Source organism: Urocampus carinirostris, chromosome 8, assembly GCF_059441175.1.
Source record: "Urocampus carinirostris isolate Australia breed hairy pipefish chromosome 8, RoL_Ucar_1.0, whole genome shotgun sequence".
Taxonomy (NCBI): Eukaryota; Metazoa; Chordata; class Actinopteri; order Syngnathiformes; family Syngnathidae; genus Urocampus; species Urocampus carinirostris.
This window is the reverse complement of record NC_142356.1, coordinates 7,782,577-7,802,272: the sequence shown is the minus strand read 5'-3', so window position 1 is coordinate 7,802,272 and position 19,696 is coordinate 7,782,577. Positions and strand designations below refer to the sequence as shown.

The following is a 19,696-nucleotide window of genomic DNA, read 5'->3' as shown; positions in this document are numbered from 1 at the left end:
ATTTTGAGTTTCCCCATTGCGTCCTCTTTAAATGTACACTCCTTAGCTCCTGTTTAAGCTACAGCGCTCTCGATCGGTGAATTATTAGACACTGTCACTTTAAGCATTTTTTTCCCCTTTTTTTTTTACATCTAGCGCAATTTTCTTTTGTCCACAGTTGAAAGCGCTCCATCGCACTGACATGTTTTCCCCATTTATCTAGCAGTTCTTTTACAGTCGACATGTGCGACTACAAAGGCGGAAAAAGCAGTTCGGCAGCGAACGCTAATGAATGCAATTCCTGCATTCTAATCCATCAGATTAATTGGAAGCGCCTGAGCAGGGATTGAGGAATTTTTCATTCCGAAACGCAGTTCTTCCTCCTTTTTTTTTTCGGCTCACTTGTCCGCGTGAAACATTGCTAGCAAAGGATTCATTATAAATTCAGATTGTGTGAATCATGCTGGATTTATAAGCAAATTGTTTGATTTTGTTGCTGTTTGTTTCAAACTGTTGAATTGTGTGAATTAAAAGTGCAACGGTCCCTCGCTATTTCACGGTTTGACTTTTGGGTCACAGATTATTTGTATTATTCTATATCTTTATTCTAGTAAAGTCAAGTCATTTTCATTTGTATAGATAGATAGATACTTTATTCATCCCCGCAGGTAAATTCACATTTCCAGCAGCATCCCTGAGCTGAGAACAATACAATAATAAAGCAAAAAGAATACAATATACAAATACCCAATGTGACGTGCTAATACCCACTGTAGCGTGTTATATAGAGTAATTTAAAGTAATCCAGTCAATACAGGTACATACTGATGGCAGATGGAAAACAGTGATGTCATATACATGCAATGAATGTTATAAGTAGATTTATCTCATCTCATTAGCCGTACCGCTTATCCTCATTAGGGTCGCGGGGGGGCTGGAGCCCATCCCAGCCATCTTCGGGCAGTGGGCAGGGGACACCCTGAACTGGTTGCCAGCCAGTCGCAGGGCACACGGGGACAGACAACTCATTCGCTCATTCACACCTAGGGACAATTTGGACCGGCCAATTTACCTGAAATGCATGTTTTTGGAATGTGGGAGGAAACCGGAGTGCCCGGAGGAAACCCACGCAAGCACGGGGAGAACATACAAACTCCGCACAGAAAAGTCTGGAGCTGGATTTGAACCCACGACAGGTTCCCATGACATGAACTGTGCCGCACAAGCGCTAACCACTGCGCCGCCGTGCTGCCCCTAAGTAGATTTATAATAAACTTAATTTGAAAGTGTTGTTCTGTTATATATTCTGATGATCAATCCTTAATACTGTGCAACAATGTTTTTTTTTTGCGATTAGTCGTCTTATTATGTTTCAAGTTTTGAAAAAATGGGGCAGGCAACTTTTCAGAGTTGTCTGCCCTGGTGTCCGCTAACTTTTTCTGATGAATTTCAGACATTGCAAATATATATATACACACACAAGCATAGTATGGAGGGAATACTTCATATAAATGAAGTTTGTTGCAGGATTTTTAATATTTTGGGTGCAAACATGTCGCAGTGCACCCAAAAAAATAAAAGTAAGTTGCTGACTTACCTTGCATGATACTGCAATCTTCGCCCACTCCGAGTCCGTTTAAAAGGAAAAGTAGGCGCCGTTGTATTTTTGTGTATTTGAAGTGGCAGCGTCACATAAAAAGCATCATTGACTGCATGTACTTTAGAAGCTTTGTAATGGACGTGTGAATCGGAGACTTTGTTTTTTTGATACTATTTTTTTGTACAGTAGGCTTTTTAACATAGTACTTTATTAGGATTGCTTTTTAGTTAGGTTTTGATAGAAAATGCGACAGAAACAAAATGAAAATAAATCCGAACAGCTTACCAACATCATTTTTGCCGCTCCATGTATTCCGTTTCTCCCCAAGCCTGCACAAAATGTAGTCATTTTATTCATATTTAGTTTCTTTTGTCTTTTATTAGCATATTTGGTATTGGAGTAATCCAAAAGTAATCCAGTTAAAGTAACCCTACCCAACCCTGCATTTTGTTAGTTTTGCCAGAGATCAAAGCCAGGAGAGAAAGCTTACCACGTGTTGTGAGTCATCATTTTATTCATATTTAGTTTCTTTTGTCTTTTATTAGCATATTTGGTATTGGAGTCATCCAAAAGTAATTGCAAGTAATCCAGTTAAAGTAACCCTACCCAACCCTGCATTTTGTTAGTTTAGCCGGAGATCAAAGAGATCAAAGCCAGGAGAGAAAGCTTACCACGTGTTGTGAGTCATCATTTTATTCATATTTAGTTTCTATTGTCTTTTATGAGCATATTTGGTATTGTAGTCATCCAAAAGTAATTGAAAGTAATCCATTTAAAGTAACCCTGCCTATTATGTTAGTTTTGCCGTAGATCATAGAGATCAAAGCCAGGAGAGAAAGCTTATCATGTATTGTGAGTCATAATTTTATTCATATTTAGTTTCTTTTGTCTTTTATTAGCATATTTGGTATTGGAGTCATCCAAAAGTAATTGCAAGTAATCCAGTTATACCTAAGACTTATAACATTGGTAAAATGGCGGCGCCCTCTGTTGGCTGCGGCTGCATCGGCTCGCTACAACGGGTCAGGCGTATCGACATTTCGTTCTGTGTACATTGTTACAAAGAATGACAATACAAAGGAAATTATTATTATTATTATTATAAAGTAACCCTAGCCGGAGATCAAAGCCAGGAGAGAAAGCTTACCACGTGTTGTGAGTCGTCATTTGATTCATATTTAGTTTCTATTGTCTTTTATTAGCATATTTGGTATTGGAGTATTCCAAAAGTAATTGAAAGTAATCCAGTTAAAGTAACCCTTCCCAACCCTGATTACAGGAAATGCATTTTAAACAATGAATAACGTACGAATCAAAGAGCAACTTTCAAAGCTCTCCCGTCACGCCACCCGAAACAACCTTTTGTTCCTATGCTAATAGAAGCGCGCTTTGTAGGCCGACGAGGAAGGAAAGCATCTTGATAACTCGTGAAAAGCCCGACAAGACGCTCTTCGGGAAAGACAAAAGTATCAGCTCCAGACCCCGAGCTTTTGTCCCTTTTTACGTCCGCTTTCAAGTGCAAACATTCTTAATTTCCCTCCAGCCAAGCAAGAAATATCCGTCCGCCCTTTCACTCTATTTTTCATTCTCTATTCATCTCTCCATCCTCGTCCACGTCCGATTGGAGATGGAATAAACACCGGGCCAGTGGAGAGGAGACGTGCCGTAAACCCGAGTGCTAATAATGTGTAGAGGCTTAAAAGACTATCAGAGCTCCGTTCAACCGTTTTTCTCATTTCCGAAGAGCGCCGCTTTGTCTGTTTTTCGGCCTTTCCCTCGTATAGATTGACGGCAATTAAGTTATGAAGGAAGTTTCGGGGAGTCTTTATGAGGCGGGGAGTCATTATTGGGTACTCGAGTAATTCGGAGAGGAAAGCGCTAAATGATTCCTCGATGAAGATCAACAATAACTGATGAATGTCGTGGGCATTTATTTCGATATTTGCTCAATTGATTAAAGCAGTAGTACCGTAAAATCCGGACTATAGAGCGCACCTGATTATAAGCCGCACCCACCACAGTTTAAGAGGAAAACCGATTTTGTACATACACAAGCCGCACCTGTATATAAGCCGCATGCGCCCACATTTAAACATGTAACACAAACACAAAACTAACCCAAACCCGACTTCAAGTCCTTCGTTAAAGTCCACAGTCCAAAAATCACAGCCGGCAAAATGAACGGAAAATGATACCGGTAGTTAAGGTTTGATGCAGACCTGCAGAGTCCGGGTCCCGTTGAAAGTAATCCAAGGAAAAAAGTGTATATTTCCAAAGGTAAGGGTGGGAAAAATATATCAGATGAACACATTTACTCACGCAACTCCTTTTTCTTTAACCAACTTTTTACCCCTTCTTCTTTCCTTGTCTGTCCCTCACCTTTAGCGGTCCCCACTCAAACTCGGCACCCCGCGTTTGTTCTGCCCCCTCATTTTTCGTTCACCCGTGAAAAACATATCAGAATAAGTGTCTAAAATAAATACATTACAAAAATATACAGTTGCAAATACATATTATACATGGGTTACACATATTTACAAAGAAAGACGGTACAATAATAATAACATAGCTTTGACAGGGCAGTTAATGGTAGCAACACTCGAGCGCCGCTGGCGGCCGTTAGAAAAATGACATAAATTGGCCGCATCACTGAATAAGCCGCAGGGTTGAAAGTTAGGGGAAAAAGTAGCGGTTCATAGTCCGAATTTACGGTACTTTCAGTATTTGTACCCAGTCCTGTCTGTCCCCTTTTGTCAGTCCGTCCGTGAAACTCTGTAAACACTAGGGATGCCTCTTTCGACCCTGACTCCCACCTGTTCGGTTTTTTCCTCCCGTCTGTCCCCGGCTTCGACCCGTTTTTAGATCCTGACCACATCTGTTCTCCCGTCCCGGCTTTCGACCTCTTTTTGTTCTCGACTAAGTCTTCTCTTCTATTCTGGCTTACGACTCACTTCCGAGCCCGACCACCTTTTTGTTCTCCTGTCCCCGCTACCGACCCGCTTTTTCCGTTCCCGACACGGCCATCGTTCGCCACGGAAGAGCCACTTTCGCGTTCGGAGCACAATCCGAGTATCAGAGCGACTTGCTTCCAATTTCTACCAATAAAACTTGTGAGAAACGCAACGCAAGTGGGTCCTGTCTCCGTTCTGGTCCTGACAAAGATACCCACCCCTTGTAGATAAATTAGGCAACAAATATGTGTTATTAGGGTTTAATATTCCAAAATAAATACTACAGAAATATTACGAGAAAAAGCATACAGAAATACAGTTACAGTAATATTACAAAATATTACAGGTACACCACAAAAATTTGAATATGGAAATAGTACAAAAATACTACAGAAGTACTACAAAAACACTACCATGGAAATTCTGCAAAGATACTACTGCATAAATGCTACAAAAACAGTACAGAAATGCATCTACCGTAATACTACAAAACTAAATATCGAATGTAGTGCTTATATAAATTATATGTATATGTATATCCATTATCTGCACCGCTTATCCTCAGTAGGGTCGCGGGGGTGCTGGAGCCCATCCCAGCTATCTTTGGGCAGTGGGCAGGGCCAAGTGCTAAAAAGACTCCATGTGACCACTTTTTCCCCTAGTTTTTTTGCCCAGCCAGAAATAAAAATCAGAAAACAGAAATATAAAAGGAAAGTGAGGAAAAAAATGAAGACAAAAGAACAAATAAAAAAACGGGAAAGGAAATTCAAAAGAAAACTGGAAAAAAGGAGAAATGCAAGAAAAAAAAGAAGAGAACCAGAAGACGAGAAAAAAGTAAACCAATGAAGGAAAATCGAATAAGCAAAAGGGGTCAAGAGGAAAAAAAGAAGGGAAAAAAGGAAGAAAAAGCAGAAGTCAAATGGAAAAAGAATGATAGAGAAAATTAAGAAAAAGTAAGAAAAGAAAAAAAGCAGTTGGGGTACTCGTTGGAGCAAGATGACGGACAATCATGTCTGCTCTCCTTAATGTGCCTCATCATATGTTAGCTATTCTTAGAGCTCTCCGGTTCTTTGAGCAAATTATGAATAGGTACTACTTCTATAATAAATGTAAATATATTCTAAGGAGAAACATAAATGCCTAGAGTTTTTCTTATAACTCTCGATTTCTCAGAACACATTATGAAGAGATAAAGACGAGAAATAACCACATTGTGCCACTATTTCTATAGAAAAATCCATATATAGTCCGTTTTCTATGGATTTTCTTCTGATTTTACATTTATTTTTCTTAGAACTCTCGATTTTTTAGAACACATTATGAAGAGGTAGAGAGGGGACATGACCAATTTGTGCAACCACTTCTAGAGAAAAATATATTCTAATGAGGAACCTAAATTTGTAAGATCTGTTTTGCTCTTTATTGTTTTCTTCTTTCACATTGGTTGACCTGAGAACTTTTGATGCCGTATACACATTATACAGAGGTAGAGCGGGGACACAACCAATGTTCCCTGTCATTTTCCACACGGGTCTGAGCGTTCACACAAAGTCGGTGAGCAACGCTTGATACAACAGTGAGCAACGGCAATCCCAAGTGTGGCAACTAAATCATTATCAAACATGTTCAAAACTTGACATCAAGTTACATTTTGCTGAGATTCCGGCAATGCAAAAAAAATCTTCACTTTTGAATGAATTGACTCATGTATTATTGCAAAGGTTTTACGGCCTACAAACAATTCTTTCACAAGATTTTCATTTTTTTTTTCCTAGTATCTTTTGACGCATAATACTCACATTTTTGAGGGCTTATTTAGTCAATCGCAAGATACAGAACTGTATTTAACCACATTTTTTTAGTGGATACAATGTTGGCAACAACATCGTCTTGGTATAATTGGAAATGATTTGAATGCAACACAAACTTTTTCTTCTTTTTCCCTGTTTTTTTTTCCATTTTTTTTAATTCCTTTAAAAAATCTCACTGTGTTTATTTTTTCCTAAATTTTTTTCTTTTTGTTCTCTATTTACTTGTTTCCTTTTTTTTCTTTATTTTTTTTTTTTCTGGCTTTTTTTCTGAATGTTTACTTTCTCTTACTTTTGTTTCTTTTTTCTCTGCTTTTCACTACTTTTTCCATTTTATTTTTTTATTTTTTGTTCTATTTCCCCCCTTCCTTTAAGTCATTTTGTGCACAATTTTACATAATATTTGGTCGTGCAGGGATTAAAGAAGCAAAAACAACCTGAAGAGCCGTTTGGGACCCGAAAGAGCCGGTTCTCTTTAGTGAGCCGAGCCGAAGAAGCCGGTTCTCGAAAAACTCTACTGACTTTCAACTTCGTTCGATATTGACTTCAAAATACCGCATTTAGAAAACAGCGTCAGGGGAAACCCGTGTATTTTTACCTTCATGCACTGCAACTTTGACTTAATTCGCTTCTTAATTAGCAATTTCGAGCCCTGATTTTTGCGCGCTGGCTAGATTTTCTTGTGCGCTGAGAATGTGCGAGCAGTGCAGAGGGAACATTGAACACGACCAAATTGTGCCAGTACTTCTACAGAAAATCAAAATATACTGTATATAAATGAGGAACATTACTTTTGGAATCCATCTAACTATTGGTCATTTACGCTTTCACCTTACTGGTTCTCGATTACTCTCCATTTCCTCCAGCAAAATATGAAGAGGTCGAGAGGAGACACAACCAAATTGTGCTAGTACTTTGATTGAACATCCTCATCTATTCTAATGAACAGTGTTCGCTCGAAATCCTTGAAAGTGCTTGAATTTCAATGTTGTGTCTTCAAAGTCAGGAAAGTGCTTGAAATTTGGGTGAAGTGCTTGAAAATGCTTGTTTCCTGGCAGTCTCACTTTACCATGATTTTAAATGATCAAAAATAAAATGTGTGCGTAAAAATGATGATGATGGTGTCTACTGTCCTCGTGATTGAGTTGTCAAGTGAAGTGTTACTGCTCCCTACTGTTGCATCCTCACATTATTATTATTATTTTGTGATATCTTATCATAAATAATAAAATATAATGCCCCAAATTATTTAGTAATTAGTAATCTCATATGTTTTGCAGGGGATCCCTGCAAAACACATTAAATATATGTTAAAATATTCACAGAAATACAAACAAATTTGTAAAATACAAAACAATATTCACTTTTCACACACTGAATGGATTCAAAGTCGAACAACACAAAATCCATGAAAATGCAAAATACAATTTTCATTAAAATTATTAACTATTTATTGCTATAAAAAATGACCAAATGCAAAAAATAAAACTACAATTCCATTTCAAGCAAATGATTCCTTGCAGAAAAAAAACACAAAAATAAAAATAAGTAAAAGAAAAGACAAAATATCAGCATTCTCTCAGACTGAATGTTCAGCACTCTGCTTCGAAGCAATCAATATCGTTAAATGAGTCCAAATTTGGCTAATAAATATGACTTGACTTTTTTGTCTTCCATATTAAGCTCTCTTATTACCTTGTCAGGACCAGAACGAAGGCAGGACCCACTTGCGTGCGTTTCTCTGAGTTTTATTAGGAAGAAGGGAAAGTATAGAATCCGTAGATAGTTGATCGTGGGGAGCAGGTTACTCAGAGGCGGAAGTGGTATTTCCGTGGCGAGCGATGGCAGTTTCGAGAGCGGGTAAAAACAGATCGATTGCCGGGACAGGGGAGCAAAAATGTAATCAAGTTCAGAAAAGGGATCGGAGCCGGGAATCAAACAGGAATCAGGACAGGAGAAAGTCAGAGTCAAAAAGGCTTGCCTAGCGTGAGCTGAGGTTCACAGACGGACTGAAAACGGGTGACAAGAAGACGGGGGTTTAAAAAGAGATAAGCAGCCAATCAGCGTCCGAGGCAGGTGCCTCGCATCAGTAATCATGACAATCTAACACCCGTAGAAACCTTTCCGTGTTTGTCAACAAGTGTGACGTAGCCAAACTGCGCATGCATTATTGAAGCAAAATGGCAGAATTGATGTCAGTTTATAGCAGCCCATTGGCACAAAAAGATTGTACATTACAGAAAAGGAAACGGATCAAACTCGCATGAAGTATGTGCTAGCAGCAAGATGGCAACTTTGAATTTGACCATGCAAAAGGTGTACGAACCATGAATGAGAACGATAAATTCTTGAAAGCTATTTCGCTATCGATCGTTTATGCTTTCGATCCCTTGAGCACATTATGAAGTAGAAGAGGAGACACGACCAAATTGTGTTTTCAATAAAAAAAATCCAATTATGTTCAAATGAGAAATGATAACTTGCGTCATATTTGGCCGTTATCAGTTCGATAACTATCAGCCAGATAAATATTTTGCATCTCTTCTCCAGGAGAATTGAAATTAGTTAGTTATTTTATGAGTCATGTTACTAATCAATTTAATCGTCGCAATAGTTATTTAACGACCACTTATCTCTAAATTGATTTGTGGCAAAATCTTATCTTTTATGTCTGCGCTTTAAATTCTGTACTTTACATCCATCCATCCATTATCTGCACCGCTTATCCTCAGTAGGGTCGCGGGGGTGCTGGAGCCCATCCCAGCTGTCTTCTGGCAATGGGCAGGAACAACTGCTAAAAAGACTCCATGTGACCATTTTTTCCCTATTTTTTCCCAAGCTAGAAATAAAAATCTGAAACAAATGACAAAAAAAAGAAAAGTAAAAAAAAAAAAAAGGAAGAAAACAGAAAGAAGGGAAAAGGAAGAAAATGAAAAGAGAAAAAAAGGAAGACAAAAGAACAAATAAAAATGGGCAAGGAAATTCAGAAGAAAACTGTGAAGAAAAGAGAAATACAAGAAAAAAAAGAAAACCAGAAGACTAGAAAAAAAGTAAACCAATGAAGGAAAACCAAAAAAGGGGTAAAAGGAGAGATTAGAAAAGTAAAAATAATTCAAACAAAAGATAGGGAAAAAGAAGGAAAGACAAAACAAAAGAAAAACGTGGGGAAAAAAAGTAAAACGGAAAAAGAATAAAGATAAAAGAATGGATTGAAAAAAAGTAAGAAAAGAAAAAAGCAGTTTTGGGAATTTGGCAGGAAACCACAGTGCCCATAGGAAACCCACGCAGGCACGGGAAGAACATGCAAACTCCACACAGGAGTTTCGATCTCATGACCTCAGAACTGTGCTGCACACGCGCTAACCACTGCGCCGCCGTGCTGCCCAATTCTGTACCATCCATCCATCCCAGCTATTTTCGGGCAGTGGGCGGGGAACACCCTGAACTGGTTGCCAGCCAATCGCAGGGCACTCAGGGACAGACAACCATCCACTCACTCATTTACACATAAGGACACTTTGGACACGCATGTTTTTGGAATGTGGGAGAGGAAACCGGAGTGCCCGGAGGAAACCCACGCAGGCACGGGGAGAACATGCAAACTCCTCACAGGAGTTTCGATTGCCCAATTCTGTACTACTTTCCTTTTACGATTAAAACTGCAAAACCAAAATAAAGGAAATCCTTAAAACTCATTTAGTCACACACTGCTGATAGTTTCAATGTGAGAAACTTTCTTTCCCTGTTGTTCAGTTTTAAAATAGCAAGAATTGATCACCCCCCTTGTTTTTTTGTGTCTTTTCCTCACAGACTGCCCGTTTTTCCGCCGTATTGCCACTCCAGTTCAACATTGCCCGAACTCTTTCTTCAACGCCACCATTTCTTTTTCAATTTGTTCTTCGTCCCCCCTCGTTTCTCTCTTCACTCCTGAAAAAAGCGAATTGTTTAGTCACCGAAAACGACGTACGTGCTTCGAAGCGAAACACCGAAAACTTCTAATTCCTCTTGTTTCACACATCGGTTCTTTTTTTGTTTAGGAATCGGATTTTCAGTCGCGCCGGTCGATGTTTATTAACTCGTTCACTCCCCGTGACGGCCACACACGTCATTGGCATTGACATATTTGTTGCCGTTAACGGATATATCCGTCAATGGCAGGTAATGAGGGGAAAATTGCAAATTCTGTCCGGCTCACTTATTTTCAGCTCAGGGACCTCGTGAGAGGATTTTGCAATGTGCGTGCTGCAAAAATAAGTGGGTGATTCCGTCATGTGTCAAGATGTTGAATTTGATTGAATTATTAAGTGTTTCTCTGGGTCTAAGTTGAGGAGGGCAAAAAAACACACCTACCCAATAAACACTAGGCGTATATGAAACACATTTTGTCATATTTCGGGCTTAACTTTATTTCACATATTTAAAAAAAAAAAACAACAATTTGCAGTGTCTGAAACTCATAACAAAAGGTTAGCGGACACCAGGGAGGACAACTCTGAAAAGTATGTACCGCAAATTCCGGACTATAGAGCGCACCTGATTATAAGCCGCACCCACCACATTTTAAGAGGAAAACCGATTTTGTACCTACACAAGCCGCACCTGTATATAAGCCGCATGCGCCCACATTTAAACATGTAACTCAAACACAAAATTAACCCAAACCTGACTTCAAGTCCCGCGATTGAAACTAAACGTCCTTCATTAAAGTCCACAGTCCAAAAATCACAGCCGGCGAAATGAACGGAAAATGATACCGGTAGTTAAGGTTCGATGCAGACCTGCAGAGTCCGGGTCCTGTTGAAAGTAATCCAAGAAAAAAAGTGTATATTTCCAAAGGTAAGGGTGGGAAAAATATATCAGATGAACACATTTACTCACGCAACTTTTTACCCCCTCTTCTTTCTTTGTCTGTCCCTCACCTTTAGAGGTCCCCACTTAAACTCGGCACCCCGCGTTTGTTCCGCCCCTCATTTTTCGTTCATCCGTGCAAAACATGAAAGTTAGGGGAAAAAAGTAGCGCCTTCTAGTCCGGAATTTACGGTACCTGTATTGACTTATCTTCATTCGTGCAATGTGTTGCGTCGTCTTCTACAAGCAACGTGAACTCCCCTTTCAACGATGTTTTTCTGTACCCTTACGTTTTGTAGCGTCATCAATTTTGTTAGCTTTTTTGAATCTTTGTTCTGGTGCTGAGGGTGTGGGTTGATTCCTAACCACGTCTCCATTTTTCTTGTGTTCTCTGTGTCAAGGTTGCCATGGCGCCCAATTTGCCGCGCCTGTGTGTCACGGTTGCCGAGGTGCCCAATTGGCCCCGCCCTTGTGCCACGGTTGCCGTGGTGCCCAATTGGCCCCGCCCGTGTGTGTCACGGTTGCCATGGTGCCCAATTGGCCCCGCCCGTGTGTGTCACTGTTGCCATGGTGCCCAATTGGCCCCGCCTGTGTGGTGCCAGCTGCGGCTCGTTGAGAGATTCTGTTTATATAAAACTCAGCGCTCTCTTGCTTCAGTGGCAGCCCATCAAACGAACTTCTGCCCCACAAGACGTGGGTTCTGACTTGGTCCTGTTTTCCTGTGATATCTCCAGTCTGGTATTGTTCCCGTTTATTGTTGTCCTGTTTAATTTCAGGTTCCAGTTTAGTTTCGTCTGTTTTTGACCTGTTTATTATTTTCTCCAGTTTTTGTTCACGTGTAGTTTTTCCTGTTAATTTTCGATATACTGATCCGTTATCTATCCTGATTGTCACTTCCTGTCCGGTATCGACCCCATATTTCCGATATCAACTCGGGCAATTGGAATCGGTCTCGTCGGTCTCTTTCGTCGGACCAGCTACCTAATATGCATGACTCCCCGTTTCCCGTAAAATAAAGGCTTGTGCGAGAACGTCACGCGATTGGGTCCTGATCCTGTTCTGGTTCTGACACTCTGTGTACTTTGGAAAACGATATGCAAATGCACGACTTTATAACGCTCAGGAAAGCCCGGAAGCACGAAGTTATTCGACGCAGGCTTCCGATTGGCTGCCGAGTATGCAAATTTCCAAACCAAACGAAGATTTCGAAATCAGAATAAAGCAAACACTTGATTTTTTTATTTTTTTTTTATATTTTTTTTTTATTTTAAGGTGCTTTTATCACATTTTGTTTCAATATATGTAATTCCCTGCTCAACCGGCTCCCTCAAAAGGTGGGCCAGTGGGTGGGGGTTACATTACACCAGTTTTAAAATCCCTGTGCATGTATCCCCTCTTGTTTCCATCATTGTAATTCCCTGCTCGCCGGACTCCCCACAAGCCTGCAACTGTTGCAAAATCCAGCAGCATGTTTGCTTACAGACAGGGGTGGGAGCACATGACACCAGTTTTTAAAATTACTGCGTTGGCTCTTATTGCATTTCAGGATCAATTGTGAGGGGCTTTTACCACCTCTCATTTCGATTATTGCAATTCCCTGCTCTCTGGATTCCCGAAAAAGAAAATTGCAAGGCTGCATTACATCAGTTTTAAAATTGCTGAATTGGCTCCCCTTGCCTCTCAGGATCGATTTTAAGATGCTCTTTATAGTTTTTAAATGTCTAGGACCATCTCTGCTGTCTTACTGCTATCATATCAGGCCTCATGGGCTTTGAGGTCCTTTGGCAACGTTGTTTTTTCTGTTATTGGTGAGGTCCAAAACGTACAGTGAGGCAGATTTCAGCCACTTTCATCCTCCCTTATTGAACAGTCTGCCAGAAGACATCAGGTCTGAGAGGACCCTTGATATGTAATTGTCTGAAAAGTGCAATGTAGTAAATTTCCGGGAAACGACAAGAATCCGTTCCGTGAAAAAGCTGTATAACGAGGGAAATAAACCTATGCTAATTCGATAATTTATTCCAAAACCCCAATACACCGGATAGAAATACTAAAACAACAAAATGGTATATATTTGGTACTACTTATGTGGCATAATTTCTGTACTATAATAAAAAAGCCAATTTCGTGGGTAACAAAAGTAGTAAGCACCAACTGGAACACATTCTTAAAGCAGATCGCCACATGCAGGTCCATGATTTGATAAAAATGTGAAATAGAAATTACGTTGAATTGAATTTGGTGTGAGGTGACTTGAGCTGGCGCAGTGGAGTTAGTGGGTGGATGCAGAGAGAAGGCAGATTCGAATTAAACCTGAATTTAAAACTCCCAGTTTTGAGGATTGCCATGCCCTTCGCCTCGTTGCTTTAGTTAACTCTTAATCTCAATAATAGTCCCGATCATCGATTGGCTACAGCCATATTGCTTAGCGAGGGTAATAATGCCATTGAGTTCTTTGTATTATTTTTTGGGGGATAATATTCTTGCTTCTCCCTATAGCATCACTGCAAGCCTTGTGACCCATAGCTAAACAAATTAAAGAGGTAATTGTGGGAAAGGAATTCAGCCATGGGAATATTTTCATCTTCATGACAAAGCGGTGCAAACCTATAGCGGATCAGGATATTTGAGACTTAATTTGCACGGTTCTACCACAAACACTGTAGTTATTTTTATTTTATTTTTGGGGGCCACGCAGATTCATGTGTTGTTGTCGTATTTGCTTCTCCCTTAAGCAACACTGCAACCCTTGAAATTGATCACAAAACAATTTTGATAAAAATCAACAAAACGAAATGTAAATACCCCAAAACCCTAGCAGAGCACCTAGAGCAATTTGATTGGGTGAGCAGTAGGAGGCTAAACACTCCCTCCTGTCTCTCGCCTGTTCTCAATTTTGTCAAATTTAAATCTTAAATGGAAGGTTTGTATTATTTAGCGCCTTATAGTTGTAAAAACAAAACATTTTTGTTCTAGATAATGTTCAAAATACATGACCTATCACATAAACATGCGGTTTTAAAAAATATTTGTAGGTCAAAAAAATGTGCATTTATTTGACATAACATGAGCTTCACTTAAAAGAAACTGACCTATTTGTCCGGCATCTTGGTCCTACAGGTACCCAAAAACCTCCAAAAGGCTGGTCAAACAAATAAGGAAAATGGTATGTTTAGATCAATTTTGAATTGAACAAAAAGAGAGCAAATGAGAATTGTGGGAGGGAGTTTAGCCAATTGTGAATCGGTATTTACAGGATGCCGTGACAAAAACCCTCAAAGTTTTCCTTTTAGTTAGGTTAACCCCAACACTTGTAATAAAACCTGCACTCAAAGAAAACACAGAGACGTGAGTATAACTTACTTGCAAGGAGAATGACCAGAGACTGCCCAGTTACAGTCTACCAACTCACTCTGAAGCAGTCTCCGTTGTCCTTGCCTTTTTATTGTATTAGGAACGCCCTAATTTACATAAGGTCTCTTCTGCTAAAGGGAGAGGGGAGTGAGAAAAAAACAGTTGACCTGTTTTCACTCACAACAACATGTTATCGTATCAACAATATTACTACTATTGAACTAGGCGAGAATGGCACACTAAGCAAGAATGGCACACAGTATGCAACAGTAGAATAACATATTTACAGTTTAAATCCATCACTTTTGCACGTCTTTGATGTCTTATGGTGGGGAGAACGCTGCAACGAGGGCCAGAAAAAAAAACATATTCCACACTGCAGAGTGAAAAGTTTGAGTCGATGTGAGACTGTAGGATTCTAATCCTAAGCAGCATTTTAGATTAATCGATGTTTATTTTTGGAGCGCCTTCATTAAATTGGACTTGTTGACTGAAAGAGAGAGAAAGAAAGAAAATAGACGCAGGTTAGATTTTAAATAAGTCTTTTTCTTGTTTTGCACACCTTGATTAAAAGCCTTGCTCCAACCCCCCAGAGAGAGAGAGAGCGAGAGAAAAGAAGGGTTTAGGCTGCATGACTAAGTGTGCAAGACACAACCTCTTCTTAGCGAGATGCAGAAGAACACAGAGCAGGTGTCTGTCACAGTACAGTATGAGAGACGCAATGATATAAATTGGTCAATCGGCATCGGAAATCTCAAGTCTCTAGAGGTGCTGGCCAATTGGCGTGAATCTTGGCGGACCGTATCGTTCTCCGGTGGTCTTTTGAAAGATTTTTTTTATTTTTTCTGGTGAAAGAATTAACCAGTGATAATTGAAGCGTGAAGGAGCGAGGTGTCCATAATCCGTTCCATTTCTTTGTACGAAAACCGATTTGTACGATCACCAAAGTCGTTTTTTCCCATTTAAGTAATGTAAAATTGTTTTAATCCGTTCCAACACCCTAAATGTTTACCACGAAAGTAAACATGAAGCTAACCCAGGCTAATCTTACGTTCGCGTTAGCGTAACCTTCCGTACGAAAGATTACGCTGACATGAACGTGTAAAAATAAAAAAATCAGGTCGTTTACACGTCATTTAGCACTCGGGTCTCCACAACAAGTGGTGAGCGGTTAAAGGATAAAGAAAAGAGTTATGAGTAGGCTTTCTTACCTTGAGGTTGTCTGCAGAAGCCATGCTGTATTCCTGAAAGAAGGAAAACTCGCACACCTTCTTCATATTTTGCTATTATTTATTTCTTAAATGCATGTCTTTGGAATGTGGGAGGAAACCGGAGTGCCCGGAGGAAACCCACGCAAGCACGGGGAGAACATACAAACTCCGCACAGAAAGTCTGGAGCTGGATTTGAACCCACGACAGGTTCCCATGACATGAACTGTGCCGCACAAGCGCTAACCACTGCGCCGCCGTGCTGCTAAAGACATGCATTTCAGGTGAATTGGCCGGTCCAAATTGTCCCTAGGTGTGAATGAGCGAATGAGTTGTCTGTCCCTGTGTGCCCTGCGATTGGCTGGCAACCAGTTCAGGGTGTCCCCTGCCCACTGCCCGATGATTGCTGGGATGGGCTCCAGCCCCCCGCAACCCTACTGAGGATAAGCGGTACGGCTAATGAGATGAGATGAGATTTCTTAAATGCAATAGTTGTACGCACTACTCCTCTTTTTTCACCTGTAGCAACTTTGCTGCTTGCACCAACCTTCTTCCGAGGCATAATTAGGAGTTAAAACACTCCCTTCACCGCTTTTGAAAAACGAAAGCAGAGAAGGAGTGCGCGTTGCCGTGACAACAGTTCTTCACGAGGGGTGGGGGCAATCTACACTCGTACGCCGCTCAGCATCGCCCCTAGTGTACCGGCGTTCGAACTCCGATTTTTGGAACGAAAAGCGAACCAAGAATTTCTCGAAATTTTTGGTCGAGAACCGATTTGTTCGAACTGAGAGGCGTTCGAAAACCGAGGTTCCACTGTACATATATTTCTAACAATTATATCTTGATTTTTGAAATATCACAACTATTTGAGGAAAAATTGTAAAGTTGGCTGTTTTTGGTTGTGTATTTCTCAGACTTCCATGCTATGAAATTCACCTGTTTTTATATTCCTAATATAAAAACAATCATCACACACACATAGTCACGTTTCAAAGATCAGTCTAATTCCATTATTTGTAAATACGTTTCTCAATTTTATTTTAATGTGAAGTCGCGCTTATGTGTGACTTCATTTCCTGTTTATGTGTGGAATCAATAAACCACGCCTACTCACCGGATGTTGTCAGTACGGCCCGGGGAACCTGGGAAGATGGCAGCTGGGGCGTGCTCGCTCCATTCGCGAGGGAGGTTAAAACTTCAATAAGTGTTTTTATCTGAATAATTCTGCCAACCGAGAGTTTATATCTTGTATATCTCTCACAAAAATACATTTACTTTTTTCCCCCTCTAGCACTTGTTATAGTGCTACTTTTTTTAAGCTCAAAAAATGTATTTCTATGTATTTCATCTTTACCTTGTGTCATTGTTTCCTGTGTGATAAGAGGGTAAATCGGCGCCCTCTAGTGGAACATGACGGCGTATGAATCCAAATCGTAATGCGGTTTGAAGAAGGGACAAGGGAGTGTAGGAAATGGGACAAGCAAACTAGATGTGGGGAGTCTTCTGTATAAAAACATTTTGATTTCATTTGATTTGTTTTTTTTGTGACACTGTAAAGTAGGCTTAAACGTATATGCTCGAGATGTTGCCGTCTCTTAGTCTTCCTGTCTTTTTTTTAAAAGTGTCAGTACTTTTCCATGGGGGTTGTCTTTTGTCTCTGTTTCAACATACCAGTACTTTTCCTATGTCTTGTGGTTTCAATAAAACACAGAAGCAGACGGGGGGTGACCCAGAGTGAGTGAGTGTGGACGAGCCAGTTGCTTGTCCTCTATGCTACTCTCCCCGTTGCAGCTGGTTAAAAACATAACAAGTCTTTGCCTGATTTTTCTCCTACCGTTAGCCAATTTATAGCTCTCCCACACGTGAGAGGTCTGCTACTTAGACCCCAAAGTATTTTTACCTTCTCCCTGTTTGTCTTGCAGAGTTACATCCACGGAAGCAGCCAAGCTCAATTTGTGGCCGAGTCTCACATCATCCTTCTCCTGAGTATCCTTTTGCCGATATGTTTTTGCCCGCAGACGCCGATTGTGCGGCGAATCAATTAAACAAGTCCGTGCGGTCTACCACATCTCGTCTGGTCAGTATTCGGAAACAACATCGGAATATTCGCATTGGTATTAGTTTACTCAAGACGAAAGCTGGGTCGTTTTTCGGAAAGCTTGTCCTCCGCTCACCTGTTTTTCATCGGTTGAGAATTCCAGCCCCTATGATCGGCTGTTTGCTCGTTTGAAATAGACGTTGTGCGTATTTGTACTTGTCGTGCTGCTGCGTGCGGCTAATGACGCCATTCAATTTGAGCTATTGTGTTTGTCCCCAGGGTGGATCACCGGCGCCAGTTCGCACCTGCTGCGGCACCACATTTGCTTACTTGTGCTGTTCGGTTTTGCCTGATTAGGGTGTCGAATTTTTTGTCGACTCGTGGTCAGAAAAATTGCTAATCAGTACATTTGCAGTGTCTGAAAACGTGGCTGACAACTTTTTCAGGGAAAAAAAAAACGTAAGATTTTTTTTTTTCAAATTCGAAATCTTCGTTCGGTTTGGGAATTTCGTAATTTCGGTTCGTTTGGCAATTTGCATACTCGGCAGCCAATCCGAAGCCTGCATCGAATAACTTCCTGCTTTCAACGTTCATAGTTTAGTAAACATTCAGAATAAGGGAAGAAGACATCAATTGACTCAACTAGGGCCGCAACAAAGAATCGATTAAAATCGACTATTTAAAGTGTCGGCAACTAATTACCCCATCGATCTATCGTCTCGCGGGATTTATCACGTTAAATCAATGTGAATAAGTCTCTTAATCTCAATCTGAAGTTTAGAGTTGTAGTACCACTTTCGTCCGTGGGAGGGCGCTTTGAGTCCGTTTTTAGTATCTAAGTGTTCAACCTTTTTTAAATACTGTTTTTGCATAATTCCAAAACAATTTGGCATAAAACAGTCAAACACTGTAAACTATGTTTAAAGAAACTAAGTGATGCAGAAATACAGAAGAAATCACATGAAAATAAAGTAATAAAATGTATAGTAAATAGAACAATAATATTGACATGTTCATCTTGGCACAAAGGGCAGATTCTTAAGCATAATACATATGATTTGCACATCGGCAATGTTTATCATATCCAAAGATTTAACAAAAAACAATTTGTTGACAACATTTTGAAAAGTGGGTTTACATTTTTAATATTTTTTGCTACACCTAAGAGTTTATTTATTGCTCTTTCTTCGTTTTTATTTTGTATGAGATGTCTAATGTTAAATGATCTTTTGGATAAGGTGGTAGGAATCTATACATTTGCAGGTGTATAGCGCACCTTTGAATATTTGTTTATTGAATTATTTGACAAACACCTGAATTTTTATCGTTTTATATTGTAGAAAAGGCTGGTGTTTTTTGCATTATATATGTCTAAAACTTTAATTTTCAAATGTAGGAGGCAAATAAAAATCGGATTAATGGACCGACTCATCCATCCATTATCTGCACCGCTTATCCTCAGTAGGGTCACGGGGGTGCTGGAGCCCATCCCAGCCATCCTCGGGCAGTGGGCAGGGGACACCCTGAACTGGTTGCCAGCCAATCAGAGGGCACACAGGGACAGACAACTCGCTCGCTCATTCACACCTAGGGACAATTTGGACCGGCCAATCCACCTGAAATGCATGTCTTTGGAATGTGGGAGGAAGCCGGAGTGCCCGGAGGAAACCCACCCAAGCATGGGGAGAACATGAAAACTACACACAGGAGGTACGTGGACCGACTCATTGATTATTAAAAACATTGGTTAGTTCCAGGCCTGGACCCAAACCTCAAATAGAAAATTCCAACCTTTTGTAAAAGCTCTTACTTTAATTAAATCTTCTAGGTTACAAAAAGCATGGTATGAAAAGGACAGAAACAATATCGGCCAGTAGCTCAGGAGGTAGAGCGCTCGTCTTGGGATCAA

The 19,696-nt window shown here is 40.2% G+C and overlaps 1 protein-coding gene across 1 annotated transcript in view; it reads left to right on the top strand.

Moving 5' to 3' along the window:
- LOC148360620 (dolichyl-diphosphooligosaccharide--protein glycosyltransferase subunit TUSC3) overlaps positions 1 to 19,696 on the top strand; it is a 97,835-nt gene that overhangs the window by 63,561 nt on the left and 14,578 nt on the right. The window contains exon 7 of the mRNA XM_088341490.1: positions 17,672 to 17,735. Coding sequence (XP_088197616.1) covers positions 17,672 to 17,735 — 64 coding nt within the window. The remainder of the gene's footprint in view (positions 1 to 17,671; positions 17,736 to 19,696) is intronic.